Below are 21666 nucleotides of genomic sequence, written 5' to 3' on the forward strand. Positions count from 1 at the left end.
ATGAACAGAAAATTCTAAGAAACAGCATTTATTTCAAATATAATTTTTTTGTAACAATGTAAATGACTATACTGTCACTTTTCTTCAATTTAATGCATCTTTGCTGAACCAATATATTAAGTTCTTTCATAAAAAAACATCTTACTGACCCCAAACTTTTTAAGGCTAGTGTATATTTAGTCTAAACTGGATCACAAAGACTTTTTATAATAGACCCTTAGCTGAGATCTTTTAACTGGATGCTACAGCGTTCAGTTAGCATAGGTCACTCACAGTGAGTTTTAGATGCATTTACAGTTACAGTAGAGATGCAGTTAATGACACTAACAGTATCTGTGAATGTGGATTTCTCCGATTTTAATTGTCTTGCCACTTGGTCCCTTGACTTCACCTTCCCCTCTCTAATGATTTTGTGAGCCCTTCCCTGTGTTTGTCACTTTCTCTCTTTCCATTGATATTACTAATTTATTCTGTGTGGTTTATTCTATGTGTGAAGTTCTTACAGCTCAAGAGTTTTGAAAAGTACACTGGCTGAATATCTAATCTGAATTCTTGCTATCTTAGAGAGGGAACGATTGCTTAGAACTGCATTTTTATATAATGTTCATATTCCTGTTCATGTTTTCTATAGCATATTGCACATATGTTCTCATACAGTAAATATTCTCATTACTACACTCACTACAATCTTACAATAATATGCTCTGTTATGTAGTCTTAAAGTGTGCCTTGGTAATTTTTTTTAACTATTTCTCAAGCATTTTTGCACCATTTACTTTTCAAACCTTTGAGTCTCTTTTGGGATATGGTGACTTGATGTAATTGCTTTAAATATATGCTTTCGAATGCTAATTTTTGTTGTCACATGACAGTTATTTTTTCTAAATGTGAAAAAAGGGGAACAATAATTTGTATTTGTATGTTGTATTTATTTTTTCTAGAAACCACAGGTGATTCAGCCCTGAGAGCACCAGATATCCCACCAACGTCTGCAGCCATGTCTGACAGCAGTGATAAACAGTTCAAGAAGGTAAATGTCTCTCTTTTCTCTGCATAAATGATGTTTCAAATGGCTTTTCTGAATGCTAAAGTTATACCATAATATCATGCGGCTCTTTTCATCATTTAGTATATCCAGCCATTATAATTAAAGCAGCTTAAGTTTCGTTATTTGCATTTTTCTGCCAAGCTCTGTTGCTTGGGCTTTTTTCCAGCTTTAACTGAGTTGCCAGTTGCTTTGCTATTGCTTTGACTATTTACTATAAGGGACAACCACTATTGGTTGATGGCTATCCTGATGTTTTGTAGTCCTGATAAATATAGACACTGTTTCATTAGCTTGTGGCAGGCAACTTGCTAATGCTGAAGTTAAGTTTCTCTTTTATTAACTCTTTCCCTGCCATTGCTGAGTTATCTCAGCTTTTAAGAGAAAACGCTTCCCTGCCATTGACAAGACAACCCACTGTTGTAAGGTAGAGGGCGCTGTTACGCATCTCCTGAATTAGGCTAGTACTGTGATTACTACACAAAAACGTGATTTTTTCTCTCAGCTTTTTGCTCAAAATGTAGCTTTTTTTATGTAACTTACCCACATTCGAGTGTTGATAAAAAAAAAGAATTCATGAAATTGGCATAAAATGGATTGTTTTTGTTTAAAAACAGAGGGTCTGTTCTTTCTTTTGATATGTTGCATGTTCAGATTAGGGGTCGACCGATATGTGATTTTCAGGGCCGATACCAATTATTACAGGTCAAATATACCGATTACCGATATTTTGAACCGATATATATATGTATATATATAGTGTTGTCAAAAAACTCGGTACTTCGGTACCAAGTCGGTACTAAAAAAAATTAACGGTTACGGTACCAGCTTTTCTAGGTACCGAGTACCGGGTTAATCCGGTTCTTGATGCGCTGTCCGAAAGGTGCAGAGTTGCGTCCTCTTCATAAAAACACTGAGACATGGCGACCGGCGGCGCTGCTAATGCGTTGGCTCTGAATCCACTTGTTGACAAGAAAGGAGGAAAGAGCCACATATGGAAATATGTTGAATTAGGCTAATGTCACGTTGCCATAAAGGGCCGTTCACACGTTCACATAGCACGTTTTTTGCGCGTGCAAATTTCAAATGTAGGCGCGCGGGAAGCGCGCTCATAATAGAAGCGACGTGTGAGCTTGTTTTTCCATGCGCGTCACTGTTTATGGTTGCATAGCGGAGACACGCGAGAGCGAGCGCTTGTGGAGAGAAGGAGAAAGCTGTGCAAACTGCGCTCCCCGTGATGACGAGGAAGTACCAGCAAAGAAATAATTGATTTCTAGCCCTTGCATTAGAAATCAGCTACAGGGTTATCAAGTTTTGAAGACAGGCAAGAGTGACATTTTTGGCAGTTTTGGATTAAATAAAAGTAAGCTACAGTTAAGTCAAATAAAACATGTTCTATCTCCTGTATAGTTTGGTAACACTACAATAAGATACCATTCATTAACATTACTTAATGTGTTAACATCAACACATTGAGTGAACAATATATTTCTGCAACATTAATTAATGTTTGTGAATGTTATTTAATACAAACACTTGATTGTTCATGTTTGTTCACTTCATTCATTGTGCATTAAATAATGTTAACAGATAAAACTTTTGATTTTAAAAATGTATTAGTATATTTTTAAATTAACCCCAAGGAGAATAATTGCTACAGTATATAACTATGGTTTATTGTTAGGTAATTTTATCTAATGTTATCTAACAAATATAATCTTATTGTAAAGGGTTTTTAATACTACAGTTTCCATCTTTGTAACTGTGATATACACTTTAATATATGTAAATTTTATCTAAATTAAGCTTTTGGTACCGAAATTGGTACCGAGAACCGTGGATTTTCACTGGTATTGGTACCGAATACTGAAATGTTGGTACCGTGACAACACTATATATATATATATATATATATATATATATATATATATATATATATATATATATATTATAGCTATGTCTGGTGTAAAACTGTAAATTAATGTCAAAATTAAGAATAACAAAGGGTTTTGACAAATACTTTCTTTAAATGATTTTAAACATACCTTTGAATCTGAGAACTGTTATTAATAATAATAATAATAACTTATAAAAAGTGCAGGGAGCACCCAGCAGCATTCTGTAAACATTTTGTAAAACTTAAAGACTCTATTTTAACTTTTAAATAAAATTTTAGTAATCAAAAAGCATTTCTAATGAATTAAAATCAAACTTATTCAATTTATTTACAGTTTAACAAAAATTTAATTTTTAGGGCCTTGTGAAAAACCGAACTTTTATTTTGACGGGTTGCCGTGGAGATCTTTGAGTTTCTGTGTGTTTATGATATGTCGATAACTTTTCTCAGTTGAAGCATTAAAAAGCTCATGAAGTGACAAAGCGGCTCTGGAGATGATGTGTATCCAATCATGTCCTCATATAATGATGCGGCTGAGGCTGAAAACAGCGCAAGCGTCACGCGTGCTCCAGTGTGTGTGTGTGTGTGTGTGTGTGTGTGTGTGTGTGTGTGTGGTAACTGAAATCACGCGTCTCTGCGCCATTCATTTAACGTTAGACACACGCAGGATTCATATTTAAATAGTCTTTTTGCGGTTTGATTTGTACCGACCTGCGTTTTATTAATTCATCAAAAAGTTGAGAAATTAAAGTCCCTGTAAAGTCAAAATTAAGTATGTGTTTTGAGTTTGTCACACCACAGAAAAATTTGTTATTAGTCACCCAGCCAAATTTGAATGATAAAAAAAGTCAGCAAGTACATAAAATAAGCTTTCAAAATCTTGAAAAAATGAGCAGTAATCTCTGCTCTCAAACGCTGGGGGCGTGTCCGCTGGCTGCGCTGAAACCACGCCCACTCGTGGGAAAGCTGCCGTCGACTCGCCACACTCAACTCTACAGCCGGAATGGATGCTCGCACGGTGGGCACGCACTGCCGATGATGGCACCAGTTGTCGGCGCGACGGGAGGATGAAGGCTGAGGCGGGAGTCGGTTCGGCCCCATTCACCAGTAACAGCGGATTATCAGTGAATCCCAGACAGTTATCTCCGACGAAAGTTTATAAAACTATCCCGTGTAAAATGATCACTTACAGAGGCGGGTTTTGGCGGTGATCCTCAGCTCTCCATCAAGGTTGGCTCTTCACAAAATTAATCCACGTCTTCTTGATGTAATCGTTTTTCGGAAATTTAAACAAGGACACCGATCTGTTTTGTACGTGATCCGGTGATCGCATCCAGGTAGTACGCATTTCCGTGACGAAGGCATAGCTAGTAGCTAGCAATCAATCTGTAGGCTGTGTTACTAATAGTACTGACAGTATCTCGCGATTGAGCGGCACACTGATGTGAATCTGCTCTATAATATTGTTAGGAGCGGCCAGCCTCAGGGGCTCCAGTGCGTCATCAAGTAGGGGCGTGTCCAGGAGCTCAAGGGCTCCAGTGCGTCATCGAGCCCTGTTTTAGCCCCGCCCATAAAATCCGTAAAATAGCAATGGTGAAAAACTGTTTAACGGTCTAACTCCACAATTCAGTACTTCACAGTTCACAGTCTTTGTAATATGTTTTAGCAATACATTTCTAACATTTATAAAGTGTTTAGAATTTTTTTTTGAAATTGCCTTTACAGGGACTTTAAGTGATATTCCGCTTTATACAGTAAATTCCGTTTTTATGACTGGATTCCGCGACTCCGTCTGTTCTGCATCGCGGAAATCACAGGGCTCTATTATATTGAGGTATTTTGCAACTTCAGTGTAGTAATCTATTGCTTCTTCAGCAAAGTCTGCTGCTGCCTTAACTTTGAGAGACAACTGAAGCGTGATCAGTGAAGCGGCTCTAGTCAGCGAGTGCTCTCTCGGTGTGAGAGTGCAACACTTTCAGTGCCTCAGCTTTCCGCACTGATTGGCCGGACTCGTGACTCCCAACAAATCAGATGTGCGGGGACATTAGTCTAGTCTACAGAGTGGTGAGTTCCGACAAAGGTGGCTGCGTCAGAGCCAAATATAGCGCATTTCAAAATAAAATTATTTTATCGGCAAATCGTTTTTGAAAATGGCCGATACCGATAACCATAAAAATGCTTAATATTGGCGCCGATAATCGGTCGACCCCTAGTTCAGATATTCATACAACAAAATATTCTGGGGTCCATGAAATTTTTGTGAAAATTAATTTTTTTTTAAACGCTGGCGGTTTCTGGCAACAACAACAACAACAACAACAACAACAAAAAACGCTGGAAAGAGTTAAGCTGCCTCATTACTCAACTAATTGAAATTGTTGTTTGTGAGCAGTCTGCACTTTGGTCTTGATATTTTTCCTCTTTTGGACACCTTCACATTATTTGAATGAGTTGTCTCTCTCAGTGTACAGATGTCTCTTTTTATTGTTTGACATGCTGAAACATTGACAGATATTTTTGTGTAATTTTTAGATTCATGCAAGTCAACAATTCTTCATTTTAGATGTTCTGAAATATTCTTTTTCCAAGGTGTTTTAAAGGTCAGATCCAGTTGTATAACTTATATATGCAAATCCAAAGGGTTCTCATATCATTTGTCCTTATTCCAGGAGATTGATGATTCATTTCTGTCTTTCTCAGCTTATTGTCTGTCTAAAAGCTTCCCTCTCCTTAACTCCATGTTTGTCTGCCATGGTCATTTTGTGCAAAGGATTTACTACTTGATATGCTAATGTTTAATGTCAGTCTTCTGTTTTTCTTTTTCTTTGTTTCATCACTCATAAATCACTCTTTGTCTACAGTGGAAAACTATGTACTTTTTAGTTTATCTCAGATTAACACTGAAGTTTTTCATATTAGCATTCCTAAAAGAGCATATATCCCATGAAATGTCTTAACAGACAAGGTTACATTTACATTTATTTAAAAAAAAAAAAAAATTTAAATAGATAAAACGTGACAGTAAATTTATAATGTTGCAAAAGTTTTTCATTTCAATTAAATTCAGTTCTTTTTAAATTTCTATTCATCAAAGAAAAAATGCTTCATGGTTTCCACCAAATTATTTAACCGCACAACTGTTTTCAACATTGATAATAATAAGAAATAATTCTTTGGCATCAAATCAGCATATTAGAATAATTTCTGAAGGACCCTGTAAAGTAATGGCTGCTGATACAGTTATTTGGAATTGTAATAATATTTCACAATATTACCGTTTTACTATTTTTTTTTTATCAAATAAATGCAGCCTTGGTGAGCAAAAACCTACCCCAAATTTTTGGAATGGAAGTATGAGTGTGTGTAAGACGAAATGATACAATTGAATTAGCCTAATACATATATTCAGAAGCAGCGGTGTTTGAAAGATGTGTAGTAAATATTTGCTCTCTCCAGCTTCAGGCTTTGCACTGTTCTGCTACTCAATCACTTATTCCTCAAATGCTTGCTTTGCCTTGTAGCACTAGTTTTTTATGATATTAGTTAATCTATTAAAACCTATATGTGCCCTTACTGCAATTATAGCAGCTTGACAACATTGACTGTGAGTGCAGGTCTTGAATGTGACTCAACATTATTACTAGTGCGTAATGCGTATAAATGTTCTCTTGTTAATTTCCTCTGATGTTCGCAGTTCAGCTCTTCCCCTCCCCTCCCGTTTGCTGAGAGACCTTTATGGTCATTTCTTATGCTCTTTAAGATTTTAGGTTCGCCATAACCGAGTTCAAAATTACTGTATTATCAAGAGCAGTGAGGCGGACCATTACCCAAGGCTCTGCCATGTCCTATTGGTTGGTAAGCAGGTTGATTGACTGCCCCTCTCTGTCACTGTGCCGTCCCTCAGCAGGGGCTGCTCAGCGAGCTCATTCTCATTCAGCAGCAGATCCAGCAGCATGAGGAGGAGATGCGGCGGGCGGCAGCCAATAATGCTCCGCCTCCGCCGCTTGAACCCAGTCCCAGCCCGGCCCCGAACCCCAGCCCCTCGCAGTCCAAACGCAAGGTGAAGGTCCACTCCCCCACCACCCCTCTGACGCTGTGGCTCTCATGCCAGTCTTTGACTGCCCCACGCCATTCGATTTTAGTTACGTTGCGCTTTTGAAAGGATATATTGAATTTCTGACACTCAGAAATACATATTTCTCAAGTTTTTATTAGCTGACTATAATGAAGATGTTTATATTTATAATATAGCTAGCAGAATGATGGAGGTATTCATGACTGGTGTGAGAGAAATACAGTTTTAATATACTTAAGTTACAAGCCAAATAAGTAGCTTGTTTCACCCATCCAGGCGCCTGTTGGAAATTATATGTCCTAAGCGAGAATTTAGCTTAATCCGCTTTTGTACTTTAATTTAATCTGAGCGTCTGTTTGGCTACATGCTCTTCCCACCAAAATGCTGATTTCACTGTGATCTTATTCCATCTCATAGCTTATATAGTGGGGTTCAAAGTCTTAGACGACTAGATCAAAACCTTTTTTTAAATTTAATAAATAAGTTTTAATTACAAAATATAGGGGATACTGAGGCTAGTTGGATTAAGTTGTCATATAGCCTGTCTCTATTTAAACATACAATTAAAAACTGCCTTTAATTAGAATAACTTTTTAAAATTATGTCCTCTAAAAATTTAATTACAATGTTACATGTTTTTTAGATTTGATTTACATTATTTAGATTAAGCTGAAAAGCTTAAAATAGTTTATTTTTATTTTTATGGATGGCTCTATTTGGATGGCAAAATGCCTTTCTATTTTAGAATGTTCCAAAGAGCATTTTGTGGAAATAAATCTGACCTTTTGTACAAATATTTTCACATGATCAGTCACAAATTTGCTTATTTTATTAGTGACCTAGAAATAGAGCAGAATCTTTATGTATATAATATTTCTCATTCAATGAATGCTATACTGTTTCTTAGTTTATAATTTTAGCTCCAACTTAAAAAAAAAAGAAGAAACATTTATTTCCAAGATTTAATAAACTTTATTTTTTAAATCTCAGATGTTCAGTGTGGTCCCAGACTTTTGAACCCCATGGTTTATGCCATAGACATTGATTTCTCACTATCAAACTGAGTGACTTTAAAAACGTTATCCTTTTAAACAATACAGGAATAGCCTATGTTTCAACGTTTCATTCAGTAGCTTTCAAAAGACCCCTATTCTAAACACATTGTTATTGTGAAAGTAAAAAAAACGTACAGTCCATCTAATACTAGTAGTATAAAGTGAGTCTTGTATATTTTCATAATTTTTGCAATAAGCCCAAACTCGATCCATTCTGCCTCACTCATGCAAAACCCATTTCTTTACACAGTCCCACGTGTACAGTTTATATTAACTGCATGGAGTGGTGTGCCGTCCTGCCACATGGAGTGCAATGCACTTTGCTTCAGCTGTTGGCCAGCAAAATTAACCTGCCTAACACCAGAAACAGTTACATAGTCTGTCTGCACATTGGCAAAAGACATGTTATTTAGCAGAAAACAAGAAACATTTAGTTTTTTATGTTGACGTGTGTTTGTGTATGTTTGATGTTTACCTTTGTGTCCTTTCCTTTGTGTCCAATCATTCACTGCTTTTCTGTGATTTGCCCTGTAGTTTGTGGTGTGTGTGCTCAACAATTGCATTGCAGGTGCGGGCCAATACATGATTCAAGAAGCACTTTTGATGCGTTGATTTATAATCTAAGCATTCTTCACCAATCGTTTTGTGTGTGTGTGTGTGTGTGTGTGTGGTGATTTGTGTAAAGAATAATGATTGATTAAATGCTTGGAAGTGTAATTTCTTCTCTTTGCATTAACTTGCCTTTCCTCTGCTGGGATACTCGCTGGAATTGAATGCATGAGATGTGGATTGTTTGTGCAATGACTCTTACAGGGAGATGACCAGCTGTCCTGAAAAGAAATAACATGATCATAGTCTGCTACATTGTGTCTTGTGCTTACAGTCATCTGATAAAGAAAGAGTTGATCAGCTTCAGGAAGAACTTCTTCGAACTCAGGTATTAACTGTTAAATGTCATTGATTATAAGCCATGATTTTGAGTTGTTCATTTTTAAGTTGTTCATAATCATTTTATACTCCATTTCTCTCATGTTTGTATAGATGAAGTACCAACGGATGCTGGAGCGTCTGGAAAAGGAGAATAAGGAGCTGAGGAAAGTCGTATTGCAGAAAGATGACAAGGGGATTCACCAAAGAAAAGTCAAGGTCAGATTTCAACCGTCTTTTTTATTTATTTATCGGTGAACACAAAGAACAAATCGCTGGGTTTCGTTGAAGCATTATCCTGTTTTTGATCCTGTGCAGAAGTCTTTGATTGATATGTACTCTGAAGTCCTGGACATTCTCTCGGATTATGATTCCAACTACAATACTCAAGATCACCTGCCAAGGGTCAGTGTTATCTTTATTTATTCTTCTTTTAGAATGTGAAATATTTACACAAAACTAGTGACTAGTAACTATTTTGAAAATCGATTCATTTGTAGATTAATCTTTAATTAATTATTTCCATCCAAAAATGTCTATAGAATGTATGCTGCATTGAGTGCAAAATGGTTTAAAATATAAAGATTACAATATAAAGTCAAAAGTTTACAAACCACCAAGTACATTTTACAGGTAAAAGTTATAATTCTCTACAGGAGACTCACATTCCCTCCTCTGAACATAACATATTACTGCAATCTGATTATTTCCCTGTAAAATGGCCTCATAAAACACCTTCTCTTCTCTAGGTGGTAGTGGTTGGAGACCAGAGTTCAGGAAAGACTAGTGTGTTGGAAATGATAGCTCAAGCTAGAATCTTCCCCAGAGGCTCTGGAGAAATGATGACCAGGTCTCCTGTCAAGGTGCATTAAACTAATTCACTTCCTAACTTCTCCTGACCTCTCATTTGATGCTAAACAAATCTTAATATTATCAATGTGCAGTTAACAGTTGTGCTGCTTCATATTAGTGATGCGTTACCTGACTTGTTTTATTCTGAAGGTGACATTGAGTGAAGGCCCTCACCATGTAGCAATGTTCAAAGACAGCACTCGTGAGTTTGACCTCGGGAAAGAGGAGGATGTAAGTGTATTAAAATGATGTAGTACAAGTTTGTGAGTCTCTATATTTGACTGTCAGGTCACTGAGATGAGGTTCTTTTCTAGCTGGCTGCATTGAGGCACGAGATTGAACTCCGGATGAGGAAGAGTGTGAAGGAAGGTCAGACAGTCAGCCCTGAGGTGAGACCCTTGTTCCTTCAGTGCTTTGTGAAAACATTTACACTTGAATCTGCCTAAATGATTTAATATTCATCATTCATGTGTTTTCTATTTTATCTCAGACCATTTCTTTAAGTGTAAAGGGCCCAGGAATCCAGAGAATGGTGCTTGTTGACTTGCCGGGGGTTATCAGTGTAAGTTTTGTGTACAGCTTTACTCATCGCACATAATATAAGCTTATACATCTATGCAGAACATGTCACACTGGTTCTTGACTTGATTAAAATGATGTTATTGACTGTTTCATTTGTGTACAGACTGTGACGACCGGCATGGCTGCTGACACAAAGGAAACCATTTTTAGCATGAGTAAAGCCTACATGCAGAATCCAAATGCCATCATCCTATGCATTCAGGGTGAGTTTTCACTCTTTCATTAAAATATGTGTGCTATCACTGTTTCTAGCCAACACTATTAATATTTATCTGTCTCTTGTTTTATTTCTCTCTTTCAGATGGCTCGGTAGATGCAGAGCGTAGTATAGTCACTGATCTTGTCAGTCAGATGGATCCTCAGGGCAAAAGGACCATCTTTGTTCTTACCAAGGTTGACCTGGCAGAAAAGAATCTAGCTAGTCCGAACAGAGTAAGACCTTTAGATATTTCACTACACGAACTCCCAATACTAAGTGCTACCTGCTGTATTAGCCACTAGAGGGAGCTCCTTTTTATCCTCTGACACTAAGAAGGAAATATTAAATGCTGTTATGTGCAGATGATGGCATTCATGGGAATGGTTTACACTTCATATACAAGATTAAAATATTTTGTTACTTGCCTCAAATTATTCATTTTCTCTATTTGTAGATCCAGCAAATTGTTGAAGGCAGATTATTCCCAATGAAGGCCTTGGGCTACTTTGCAGTAGTAACCGGCAAAGGTAAAAAATGAGATCTTTCTCATTTGCATTTTGCTGGACTTAGATGTCATTCAAACTCGTGATTGTTTTGTAGGCAGTACTAATGAGAGCATAGACTCCATCAAAGACTACGAGGAGGACTTCTTCCAGAACTCAAGACTGCTTAGGTAGGACTCAAATGCATTTCTTCCTTACCTTTTCTTACGGTGGCCGAGAGAGCTCAACGCGCTGCAACTGAAGAAAACGCATGCAAAAAGAAAAAAACGCATGCAAATAGAAAAAAAACACATGCAAATAAAATAAAACGCATGCATATAGAAAAAAACGCGTGCAAATAAAAAAAACACCCGCAAATCAAGAAAACATCTTCATCAGTTTCATAACACACGTGTGCTCCAAATATTCACAACACCACCAAATACAGAAACGCACTGCAAATAACACAAACACAACGGAAATGTTTCCAGGGGAACCAAATAAGTGATGAACCCGGCTGGGACGTGCTGGCATAGATATCCATAAATCTATGCATGCTGGTGCTTACAGCTTAAAATTATACTTTATTTATTGGAAACTAAAATAAATAAATAAAAAAGATAAAGAAGAAAAACATGAAGGAAAGATATTTATCTATACATCAGTTAGCCTACATATAAGCACTACAGAAATGTTAGCTAATGTAGGGTCCAAAATTGTAAAGTTAAGACACAGATATATAACGCATATTTTAAAAGCTTTTTTGTAAACTAAAAATAAAAAATGTATTTACATCCGTTATGTTAACAGCATTATATTTCTGTCGTAAGACCAGCTGATGGACGCCGTGCTGCATTGTCATGGGAACATCCCAGGTGAAAATAATGAGGAAATTACGTTGTCTTTCGCTGCTCCTTCATCAAGTGCGTTCCACACGGCTGCCTAACAGCACACTAGAGCCCTGCTCACTCCACAGTCCCACTTTATGGGCTCTGCAATCTGCCCTTCGAAGGGAGTAGAGCACAGGGAAGCTACGAGCAATAAGCACGTCCCAGCCGGGTTCGTCACTTATTTGGTTCCCCTGGAAACATTTCCGTTGTTGTCTGTGTTATTTGCAGCGCGTTTTCTGTATTTGGTTGTGTTGTGAACTTTTGCAGCGCGTTTCTCTATTTGGAGCACACTTGTGTTGTGAAACTGATGAAGATGTTTTTTTTAATTTGCAGGTGTTTTTTTCTATTTGCACGCGTGTTTTCCTATTTGCACGCGTTGCTTTCTATTTGCATGTGTTTTCTTCAGTTGCAGCGCGTTGAGCTGTTTCTATTTTCTATATTCTGTCACATGTTTTTAATTGGAGAGTCTTTAACCAAACTGCTATAGGGATGGCATGTTGAAAGCTCATCAGGTGACCACAAAGAACCTGAGTCTTGCTGTGTCAGACTGCTTCTGGAAGATGGTGAGAGAGTCAGTGGAACAACAAGCAGATGCCTTTAAAGGTAAGATATAAAAGAAATACAAAATATGCAGATTGGCGTGTCCCCAGGACCAGGATTGAAAATCACTTTTCTAAAGCCACATGATAGCATTCTGCGAAGAACAGACTGAAAGAATGTTTTTTTTTTCTTCCCAGAAATTTTTTATATTCACCCTCTCTCTCAGATAGGTCATTTTTGTCTTCACTATGCTTTTAGGACAGTGGTTCGCAACCAGGGAGCCAGGGACCATTAGTGGGACCTTATTGAACTTACAAGGAGGCCTAAAGATGACTTGAAATAATTAAAAATAATACAAAACAAACATTCAAATTTATAAGTAATAACAATAATAATACAAGAATCCCACAAGGTAAAAAAATCGGATTTTCTAGACTTGGAAAAGTCATGTAAATTAATTAAATCTTTTGCACTATTTTTACATTTTTATAGTTAATAAACATTTTCTTGTTATTCAATCAGGTATAAATTGTGAGTAATTTAAAAATGCTTATTCTTAATATATATATATATATATATATATATATATATATATATATATATATATATATATATATATACACACCCTTTTCTCCTTTCTGAGTTCTGAGAAGCAATTTTTATTTGCTCCAATAGCAAAAGAAAAAATCCCTGATAGCATTTCTAATGAATTTCCAAAAGGGGAAAAAATATTGAGAGATCGATTACGGTTGTCGGAAGAGAAAGGTGTCAAATGTGCCGTCACTCCCTGTGTTACAAACACCCTCACAGCAGGTTTTCTGAAATGTAGTTCCAAGCTAATGTAACAAAGTGTAGTATTACATATGCACACAATTTTTTTTAAATCAAAATATAAAATAGAATTGCTAGATTTACGATGTTAATAATTAGAAACACGTCATCAATGTCTATGAAAAAAGGTCCATCCTTACTCTGTATATCAAAAATAGCCGAAAAAGTCATGGGTCCTCTGATTATTCTTATGGACAATGAGGAGCCTTGAAGTCAGAAAGGTTGTTAACCACAGCTTTATGACATCTGAAAACCATGAAATAAAAAAGGCACATGGTCTGTGCTTTTAAGTCTTTCGTTTGATTATTGCTATTTTTATCCCTTAATAAGATGTTGATTTTCAAGGGCATTTTGAGAAGAGTACACATCAGCTCTCAGGAGACCCAGTAAATAAACCTTAATAGAATCCAAACCAACAGCTCGACAGCCACTTAACTCTGAAACCTACCTCAGCAGAGCTGTTTCCCCAGTCCTGTGCGTGCTGATTCCCGTCACACTTCACCTCAGCTCAGACGTTCTGCACAGGGCACGCTGTAGACCTCCACGCTGCCAATTAACAGGCCACCCCTGCTAACGCTCCACCTCTAGATTTATTACCTGACCTGGGACGCTCCTCAAACCTTTGTGTGGGCTATCGATCTCCACAGCTGCACCAGGGCCGGCCCGATAACCAGAGCAATTAGCGTCATCTCCATTGTGTGAGCGAGACGTCCGGCCCGTGTGTGTGCTGGGGACGCGGGGCCCCAGGGGGACGTGGGGTTGCTGATACAGTGCACGCCTGGCTCCAGGTGCATTGATCACGAGCACAGCGCAGGCTATCTGGTGTCCCTGTTCGGGGAACGAGACAGAGATGGGAAGTGTCTGAAGAATAGGGCTGTTGTCACTGAAAAGTTTTAGTCAAAGTTCACTCTATTATTTTAGGTGGCTAAGTGAACTTTGAACGCATTGTTTTATAGAAAATCTATATTTTTTTTAGTACGACATCAATAGCCAAGTTGCTAATGTTTTAACCTTCTGTACGTCTGACCTACTTGCTACAGTCATATAAACTGAAATCGAAATGTTATGAATTTTGTAACACTTTTTACTGCATGTTAGTGGTACTGAGATTTCACTATCCTCAAAATGTTATGAATTTTGTAACACTTTTTACTGCATGTTCGAGGTACTGAGATTTCACTGTTGTGACCTTATGTAAGACGCACTGTCCATAAAATTATATAATGGGATAGTCCAGCCAAAATTGAAATGTCAAAATGTTCCAAACCTGTTTGAATTTCTTCTATGTAACAGAAGAACACATTTTGAAGAATGTTCAATACAGTTTTGGTTTACATCGACTTCCAGTGTAAGGACAAAAAGTACAATGAAAGTCAATGGGAATCTTCTTTTGTGTTCCGCAGAAGAAAGTCATACAGGTTTGGAAAGACATAAGAGTGAATAAATGATGACAGATTTGTTTATTTTTGGTTGGACTATCCCTAGTTTTAAAAACATTAATACTTAAACCCTTCAGATTTGTTTCCTTTACAAATCTATAGATATTAATGAAAATGATCTAAATTCAACTTTCCTTCCTTGTTGACCAGCATCTCGATTTAACTTGGAGACTGAGTGGAAGAACAACTATCCTCGCTTACGAGAGCTTGACAGGGTAAGAATCAGCTCCTGGCTGATCTAGACTAGATCTTTAAGTCTTGGACACCTTGTTAAGTGTATTTTAGTTTAAGTATGGCATATAATCAATACGACATTATTTAATATTAGTAATATAAATATGTTGCTAATGTGCTTGCAAAAAGAAAGTGGGATAAAAAAGTAAAGAAGTACTTACAATTCTGTAATGTACTGTAAAAGCTCCTTAATAAGCATATGTGATATGACCAGAGCATAAGTTTATGTTTTATACTGTGTTTGTCATGCTCTTTATTCATAGAATGAACTCTATGAGAAGGCCAAAAATGAGATCTTGGATGAGGTGATCAGCTTGAGTCAAGTTACACCAAAACACTGGTGAGCACTTCTCTTTTCATTAACTATAAAATTAAATTAACTATAAAAAAAATTCAACAAATTAATAATGCATGCTGTGTGGATGGCATCTTACTAATTTTGTTCTGCCTACTCCTTAATTAACCTTGGATTTACAAAAACATGAAGTTGGTACTTCCAACTTATATTACTTCTGTAGTAGTGTGCTCGTCCGTTCATTCATTTGTTCATTAATTTCATTAATTTTATTCATTATTATTTCATGATATTTTATTCTATGGTATTAATTCTTTGCTAAACATACCTTTTGATATCACACATCCAAGGTCAAAAACCATGGATAATATTGAACATGTTGTATTGTGCTAGTAGCATATATCCTGTCCATCAGCAAAACCACAACAAATGAGGAATACTCACTCTTTGACTCATTGTTGGCTGACTGACTTTAAACTCAGCTTCTCCATCTCATGGCTTCAGGGCTGACTCTACCATCAGAATGCAGAGCTGCAAGCTGTACCTGGAGTTATGATCCCAAAACCCAGAGGAGCAAGCTAAATGAAATAGATCAGATGTTTGTAGGCGGCCCAGTGTGCTCCATCAGCCTCTCAAATCAATGGCATGATGAATAGCTGGAGGGTGGCTTCTCTGGGCAGCGCTAGTTTGGTGTTATTGAAGATGTGTGTATATTGATGTGCCACGATAGAACAAAGCAAACAGGAAGCTATGAAATATGGTGCCTTTTATGATAAATGAGCTTGACCGTCACCCTCAGAATATTCTCATCTTTGTCTTAATGTCAAGTCCTATACTTTCCACATGACTGTTTAGAATTATGAAGTACATTTTTGATGTTATTTGATAGCTGAGGGGACTGAAAACAGCATAATTAACATTGTTAATTCTGCTCTTGGTCTCTATTTGATAGCAGTTGTCATGTACATACGTTTTGTCTTTGTAGGGAGTCCATCTTACAGAAAAAGCTTTGGGAAAGGGTCTCAACACACGTTATTGAGAACATCTACCTGCCTGCCGCCCAGACCATGAACTCAGGCACTTTCAACACCACTGTAGACATTAAACTCAAGCAGTGGACTGATAAACAACTTCCTCATAAAGCACTAGAGGTAATCATCGCTGGTGAAACACTGCTATTTCCTTTGTGCTGAATGCTGATATTTAGCATTTCCCAAATCATCAGGTAAAAAAAGACTGTTTATGCGAAATGAAGAAATTTTGTTTGGTTACAAAGATGGTTTTTGACATCCCCTTTGCTCTCTTCTAAATTTTATATGATATTATATTACCATTCAAAAGTTTGGGATCTGTAAGATCTTTTTAAAAGTTTTTTTAAGTCTCTTATGACTGCATTTATTTGATCAAAATTACAGTAAAACGGTAATATTATCTAATATAATTAGATTAATAGAACTGTTTTCTATTTTGTTATATGTTAAAATGTTATTTATTTCTTTGGTGGCAAATCCGAATTTTCAGTAGCCATTACTCTAGTCTTCAGAAATCAATAGTATTTTTGAAATTCTATTTTTTTTTGCAGCAGCAGCAGCAGCAATGTAAAAATCTTTACTGTCACTTTTCAGCAATGTAATGCTGGATCAAAGTATTAATTTAAAAAACAGCAACAAGTTTTTACTGACCCCAAACTATACAGTGCTGTATAACACCATTTCTCTCGTCCAGTTTTTAAATCTATCTTCTTTTCTTTCATACTCAGGTTGCTTGGGAAACGTTGCAGGAGGAGTTTGCCCGTTTCATGGCAGAATACAAAGGGAAAGATCAGGATGACATCTTTGATAAGCTTAAGGAAGCTGTCAAAGAGGAGAGCATCAAACGACACAAGTGGAATGAAAGAGCCATGGACAGCTTGGTAAATATCATGCACAATACCAGAAACACCATCAATTTAATATGTTATTTAGCTAATGTAGCACACAAGGGTTTCTTGAGTGCTGTTGGTAAATGTTACTCATGTATTTGCGGTACAGAGAGTGATTCAACACAACGCTTTGGAGGATCGTTCTATCACAGACAAGCCCCAGTGGGACGCTGCTATTCAGTTCATGGAGGAAACGCTACAGTCTCGTCTTAAAGACAGTATGTCTACCCCTCATAAACACATTTCTTGTCTCTTTGTGTTTGGAGTGTGTGACTCATCTTCCTGTGTTGCAGCTGAGTCAGTAATAGCAGATATGGTGGGGCCAGACTGGAAGCAGAGGTGGTTGAGCTGGAAAAATCGATCACCAGAGCAGGTTGGACAGACAAAACTACATATTTGTCCAGTCTTTTTTTTAAATATAGTTTAGTGTCTAATTAAGTGTCACTGTATTTGTAGGTACTAGTAAAAAGAGTCAACATCATTTTCTTTCCTAATTGTAGCACATCCGTAATGAAACCAAAAACGAGCTAGAGCGTCTGTTGAAGCTGCATGAAGATCACACAGCTTACCTGGCCAATGATGAGGTCACTACAGTACGCAAAAACCTGGAGGGCCGAGGAGTGGAGGTGGACCCTGTACTGGTCAGTGAGACCCTGAGTGAAAATATGTAGCATCACTATCTGCACATCTGATTTTATGCCTTTTTTTAAACTAATGTGTATATAATTGATTTCTCTCTGTAGATCAAGGACACGTGGCACCAGCTCTATCGACGTCACTTCCTGCAAAAGGCATTATCACATTGTAACCTCTGCCGGCGAGGTTTCTACTATTACCAGAGACACTTTGTAGACTCTGAGGTAGAGAAGATGCCTTTTTAAACAAAATGTAGAATTTTTTTTAATTTTTTTTTTAATTAAATGTTTAATGAGATTCGATTTATTTATATATGCTTATTTTAGTTTTTTTTTTAGAGAAAACAAATAGATACAACAAAATTAAGCATTTTAAAGTGCAAAAGTAAAATAAATAAGTAAATAAATGTAACGGATTTAATTAATCACAATTGTATAACCACCATTGGTGTCTGTGTTCAGTACTCTAAAATTATGAAAGCTATTAACAGGAATTTATTTAAAAAGGAAAACCAGAAATTATTAATTATCCATAACAAAACAAAAGTCATGAGTGCACATTGTATAACTGAGCTTAATTATCATCATAGCATTTTTCTCTCTCTCTTTCGGCCAAAGACTGAAAAGTTTATTATACAGTATTTCTGTAAAATAGCTGTTTTTGTCTTGGTTTGTGTTAAAAGGTTATATTTAGCTAATAGTTTCTCGTATTTCTCTGTGTTCCAGCTTGAGTGCAATGATGTAGTTCTGTTCTGGAGGATCCAGAGGATGTTGGCCATCACAGGCAATACTCTTCGACAACAGCTCACTAACACCGAAGGTAAGCTTTCCTGCAAAGTCTTCAGTTTTGGTTGTCTCTCATTACTAGTTAAACAGGCTTCAGTGAGAGCGAACAGCGACAGACTACTGGTAGCATTTCCATTCCATGTTCAAACAACACAAGCATTTGTGTGTGTGTTTGTGTGCAGTGCGGCGCTTGGAGAAGAACGTTAAAGAAGTATTAGAGGACTTTGGAGAGGACAACGAGAAGAAAGTCCAGCTGATCACAGGCAGGAGGGTTCAGTTGGCAGAAGATCTCAGTAAGTTTATCCTCGTACTTTCCCTTCATTCAGTCCGTGAAACATCAGCAAGACAGGTCGACCACCAGAGGGCAGTGTTGTTTTGCACTTAAGAGCCCATTCATTTGGTCTATGTGGGTAATTTATCCATTTATCAAATTTCACTCCAGCATTACATTTCCATTTTTCTTGGTCCATTTATAAAATTAATGAATATTACATTTTTTCATTAATACTTTTGATGTTTAGAAATCCTCTTTTTTTTCAATGCAACAACAGTTCATTTGATTGACCCCCCACCCCCCTTTAATTTTTAAAAACAAACTTTTTTTATTTTTTTTTATTGTAATACGCAGTCAGAATAGTTAATCAGATCTGAATACCCCCCCATCGGTTTCTAAGCATTTCCTCACACATTTGAATGCTAAATGTTTTTCTTTTTTAAGGGCCAAAACCATTTCTATGTCAGGTGTCTATGGTTGGAATTCCACTGTTTTCAATCCTTTTTGCGTTGTACCTTCTTCCTCATTTTAAATGATATTAGTTCAGAAAAGGGTACGAATAGCTTTTCACACACTCTTCTCTCACACACTCCCTCTCATTTCTTTCCTGTTCCTTCCTCTGTTGAGGCTTGAACCCTTAATTGCCCTTCACAGTGTGGGAGACAGTGTGAGAGAGCTCCTGGCTGCACACTGCCTGCTGTCTGTCATGTCTTCAGCCCTGGTTACTGTTAAACACTCTGTTGATTAAAGCAGCAATTTGTGGAGGCACGACTGACATGCTCAGACTTGATCTCGCGCAGACACACGACTCGCGCACACACGTAAATCCCAGTGCTGTCATTACTGTGATAACAGAGAGTGAGGTAATGGCCCTGCCGCCCAGGTTAGTGTGTGCTTAGACACAATGGTCAAACTGCCCATACAGTGTCTTGAGTCATAAAGAGCCACTCTGCCTTCTCTATGAAGTATGTCTTTGTGTATCTAAGAGGCCTCTCTAAATTTTTAGTGGGCACTGTCTCTTTTGACCACGTTCACTTGCTTAAGTGTCTTTGCAGTGGACAGAAAAAAGCATGATGGCAGTGATTTTATCCCATAACTCAACAAATATCTTCCAAGAATATTTTTAGCAGTCAATAAAGCATTAAAGCTTTGCAAAGCTTTCTTACAGATGTTTTATATATTCTGCCTGTTAGGACAGTCTTTAGGACAGAGATGGACCATGTTAACCAGCAAGAGTGCTCAATCTGCTTTTGTATCTGCCCGAATATAAAGACCAGGATGTTTTTTTTGGTCCCTTGAGCATGTCCTCTCCTAGTAGATGTCTGACCCTCCACTGTTTAAGCCCGATGCTTGGCGTTGGGTAGCCCTTAGAGTGGATTCCTGTGCTGTAAAGCATGACGTTGCCTGGTGGATAACCAGCACTTAGGGAAAACACAAGCATGACCTCCCAAGAAGTGGCTGTTATGCTAATAAAAGCAAGTCTGGGCATGCATGCATCAGTGCCCTAGCTGTTGCCACTGCACAAAACACATGGTCACTCTATTAAGGTGCAGTCAGTCTTTATGAAAGAGAGAGACGGCTGTAGTGACAGGTCTTGGATTGTTAATAATGGTTGCCATGATATGAAAAACAATGGCTGCGTTTAGTAAAAAGTAACAATTAGGGCTGCCAAAGTGATCAAATATGAGATCAATTAAATGTTTAATGGCGAAAATGGCGTTAGCACATAAACACTATAAAACATAACTTTTTCTAATTTTTTTTTTTGAGACTTCGAAGCCAATATCCTCATGGTCAGCACACACATGTAGCGTAATTGCGCTTCGGGTGACAATTGCGCTTAAAAAATGCATTACATCACATTTTAAAGCAAAATATTTTTATATTGATTTTCAATAATTATGTTAAAAAGATTCATGATCAAATGTTTTAATCTATTGAAAGAACTAGTAACAATACATTGAATATTGCTGACTAATAGACGCATTAAGCATTCGTCTGAATTTATTAATAAACAAAATTGTATGTTTTGAATTGAAGCAGAAACTGTTCCTTATTATAAATAATTTCAGACCCAGCTGTTTTCATCCTGTCGTCAATGTGGTGCGTTTTGTTTTATGTTTTAAGTGTAAAAAGGCTTTTCTATTTGGCATAAGTTTACAGGAATCATAATGGCTTGATCATGTGCAGTATCATATTATATTCAGTTTTTCCATTTTCTTTCATAGTATTTATTGTCATTTTTTGTGTACATGGGGTAATCAAAAGCAAGTTGGTATAGTTTTCAGGCCAGAGGTTTGCCAATGTGTGTTAAGTATCATACTACATTGTCTGTTCTGTGTATACACATTTTACGCAGTATGGTGTTTTTTGTAAGTGCATTAGTTTTGCCACCCTTTTTAAACCAGTTTTGTGGTTTCTGCCACATCCTGAAGGGATATGCAAAGAACATGAGTTTGGACTGAATCCTGGCTATTTCCAATGCCTTTTTCGTATAGCAGGGAGGAATTTGTGGGCCTGTCTGGCCTTGCCGCCTTTCCTGCGTGAGGTGGCATCATGTTCCCAGGGTTCCTGGAGCTTTTGATGTATTTTGATGTGCTGTCTCGGTTTCCTCTCTGAGAGAACAAACGATCTTACTTTGACCGCACTCACCTCCTAAATTCTTAAACCATTTAAACAACAGCGAGATTTTCAATCTGGCCTGGTT

General features: G+C 37.2%; 1 protein-coding gene across 6 annotated transcripts in view; it reads left to right on the top strand.

Annotated features, from left to right (window-relative positions):
* The window catches only part of opa1 (OPA1 mitochondrial dynamin like GTPase), a 42994-nt gene that overhangs the window by 4601 nt on the left and 16727 nt on the right, over positions 1-21666 (top strand). For 2 of the 6 annotated variants that reach the window (XM_056253999.1, XM_056254002.1), the window contains 24 exons: positions 942-1030; positions 6847-7002; positions 8956-9009; positions 9114-9218; positions 9318-9404; positions 9749-9862; positions 10002-10082; positions 10166-10240; positions 10342-10413; positions 10537-10636; positions 10735-10865; positions 11087-11159; positions 11233-11305; positions 12492-12607; positions 14965-15029; positions 15312-15388; positions 16329-16494; positions 17103-17255; positions 17374-17482; positions 17558-17637; positions 17765-17905; positions 18008-18124; positions 18626-18719; positions 18868-18978. In XM_056253999.1, the coding sequence (XP_056109974.1) occupies positions 942-1030; positions 6847-7002; positions 8956-9009; positions 9114-9218; positions 9318-9404; positions 9749-9862; positions 10002-10082; positions 10166-10240; positions 10342-10413; positions 10537-10636; positions 10735-10865; positions 11087-11159; positions 11233-11305; positions 12492-12607; positions 14965-15029; positions 15312-15388; positions 16329-16494; positions 17103-17255; positions 17374-17482; positions 17558-17637; positions 17765-17905; positions 18008-18124; positions 18626-18719; positions 18868-18978 (2439 nt within the window). The remainder of the gene's footprint in view (positions 1-941; positions 1031-6846; positions 7003-8955; positions 9010-9113; positions 9219-9317; positions 9405-9748; positions 9863-10001; positions 10083-10165; positions 10241-10341; positions 10414-10536; positions 10637-10734; positions 10866-11086; positions 11160-11232; positions 11306-12491; positions 12608-14964; positions 15030-15311; positions 15389-16328; positions 16495-17102; positions 17256-17373; positions 17483-17557; positions 17638-17764; positions 17906-18007; positions 18125-18625; positions 18720-18867; positions 18979-21666) is intronic. The other 4 variants (XM_056254000.1, XM_056254003.1, XM_056254004.1 and 1 more) reach the window with 2 other exon arrangements.

Source organism: Rhinichthys klamathensis, unplaced genomic scaffold (genome assembly GCF_029890125.1).
Source record: "Rhinichthys klamathensis goyatoka isolate OS25496 unplaced genomic scaffold, OSU_Roscu_1.1 h1tg000109l_1, whole genome shotgun sequence".
NCBI classification, from domain to species: domain Eukaryota; kingdom Metazoa; phylum Chordata; class Actinopteri; order Cypriniformes; family Leuciscidae; genus Rhinichthys; species Rhinichthys klamathensis.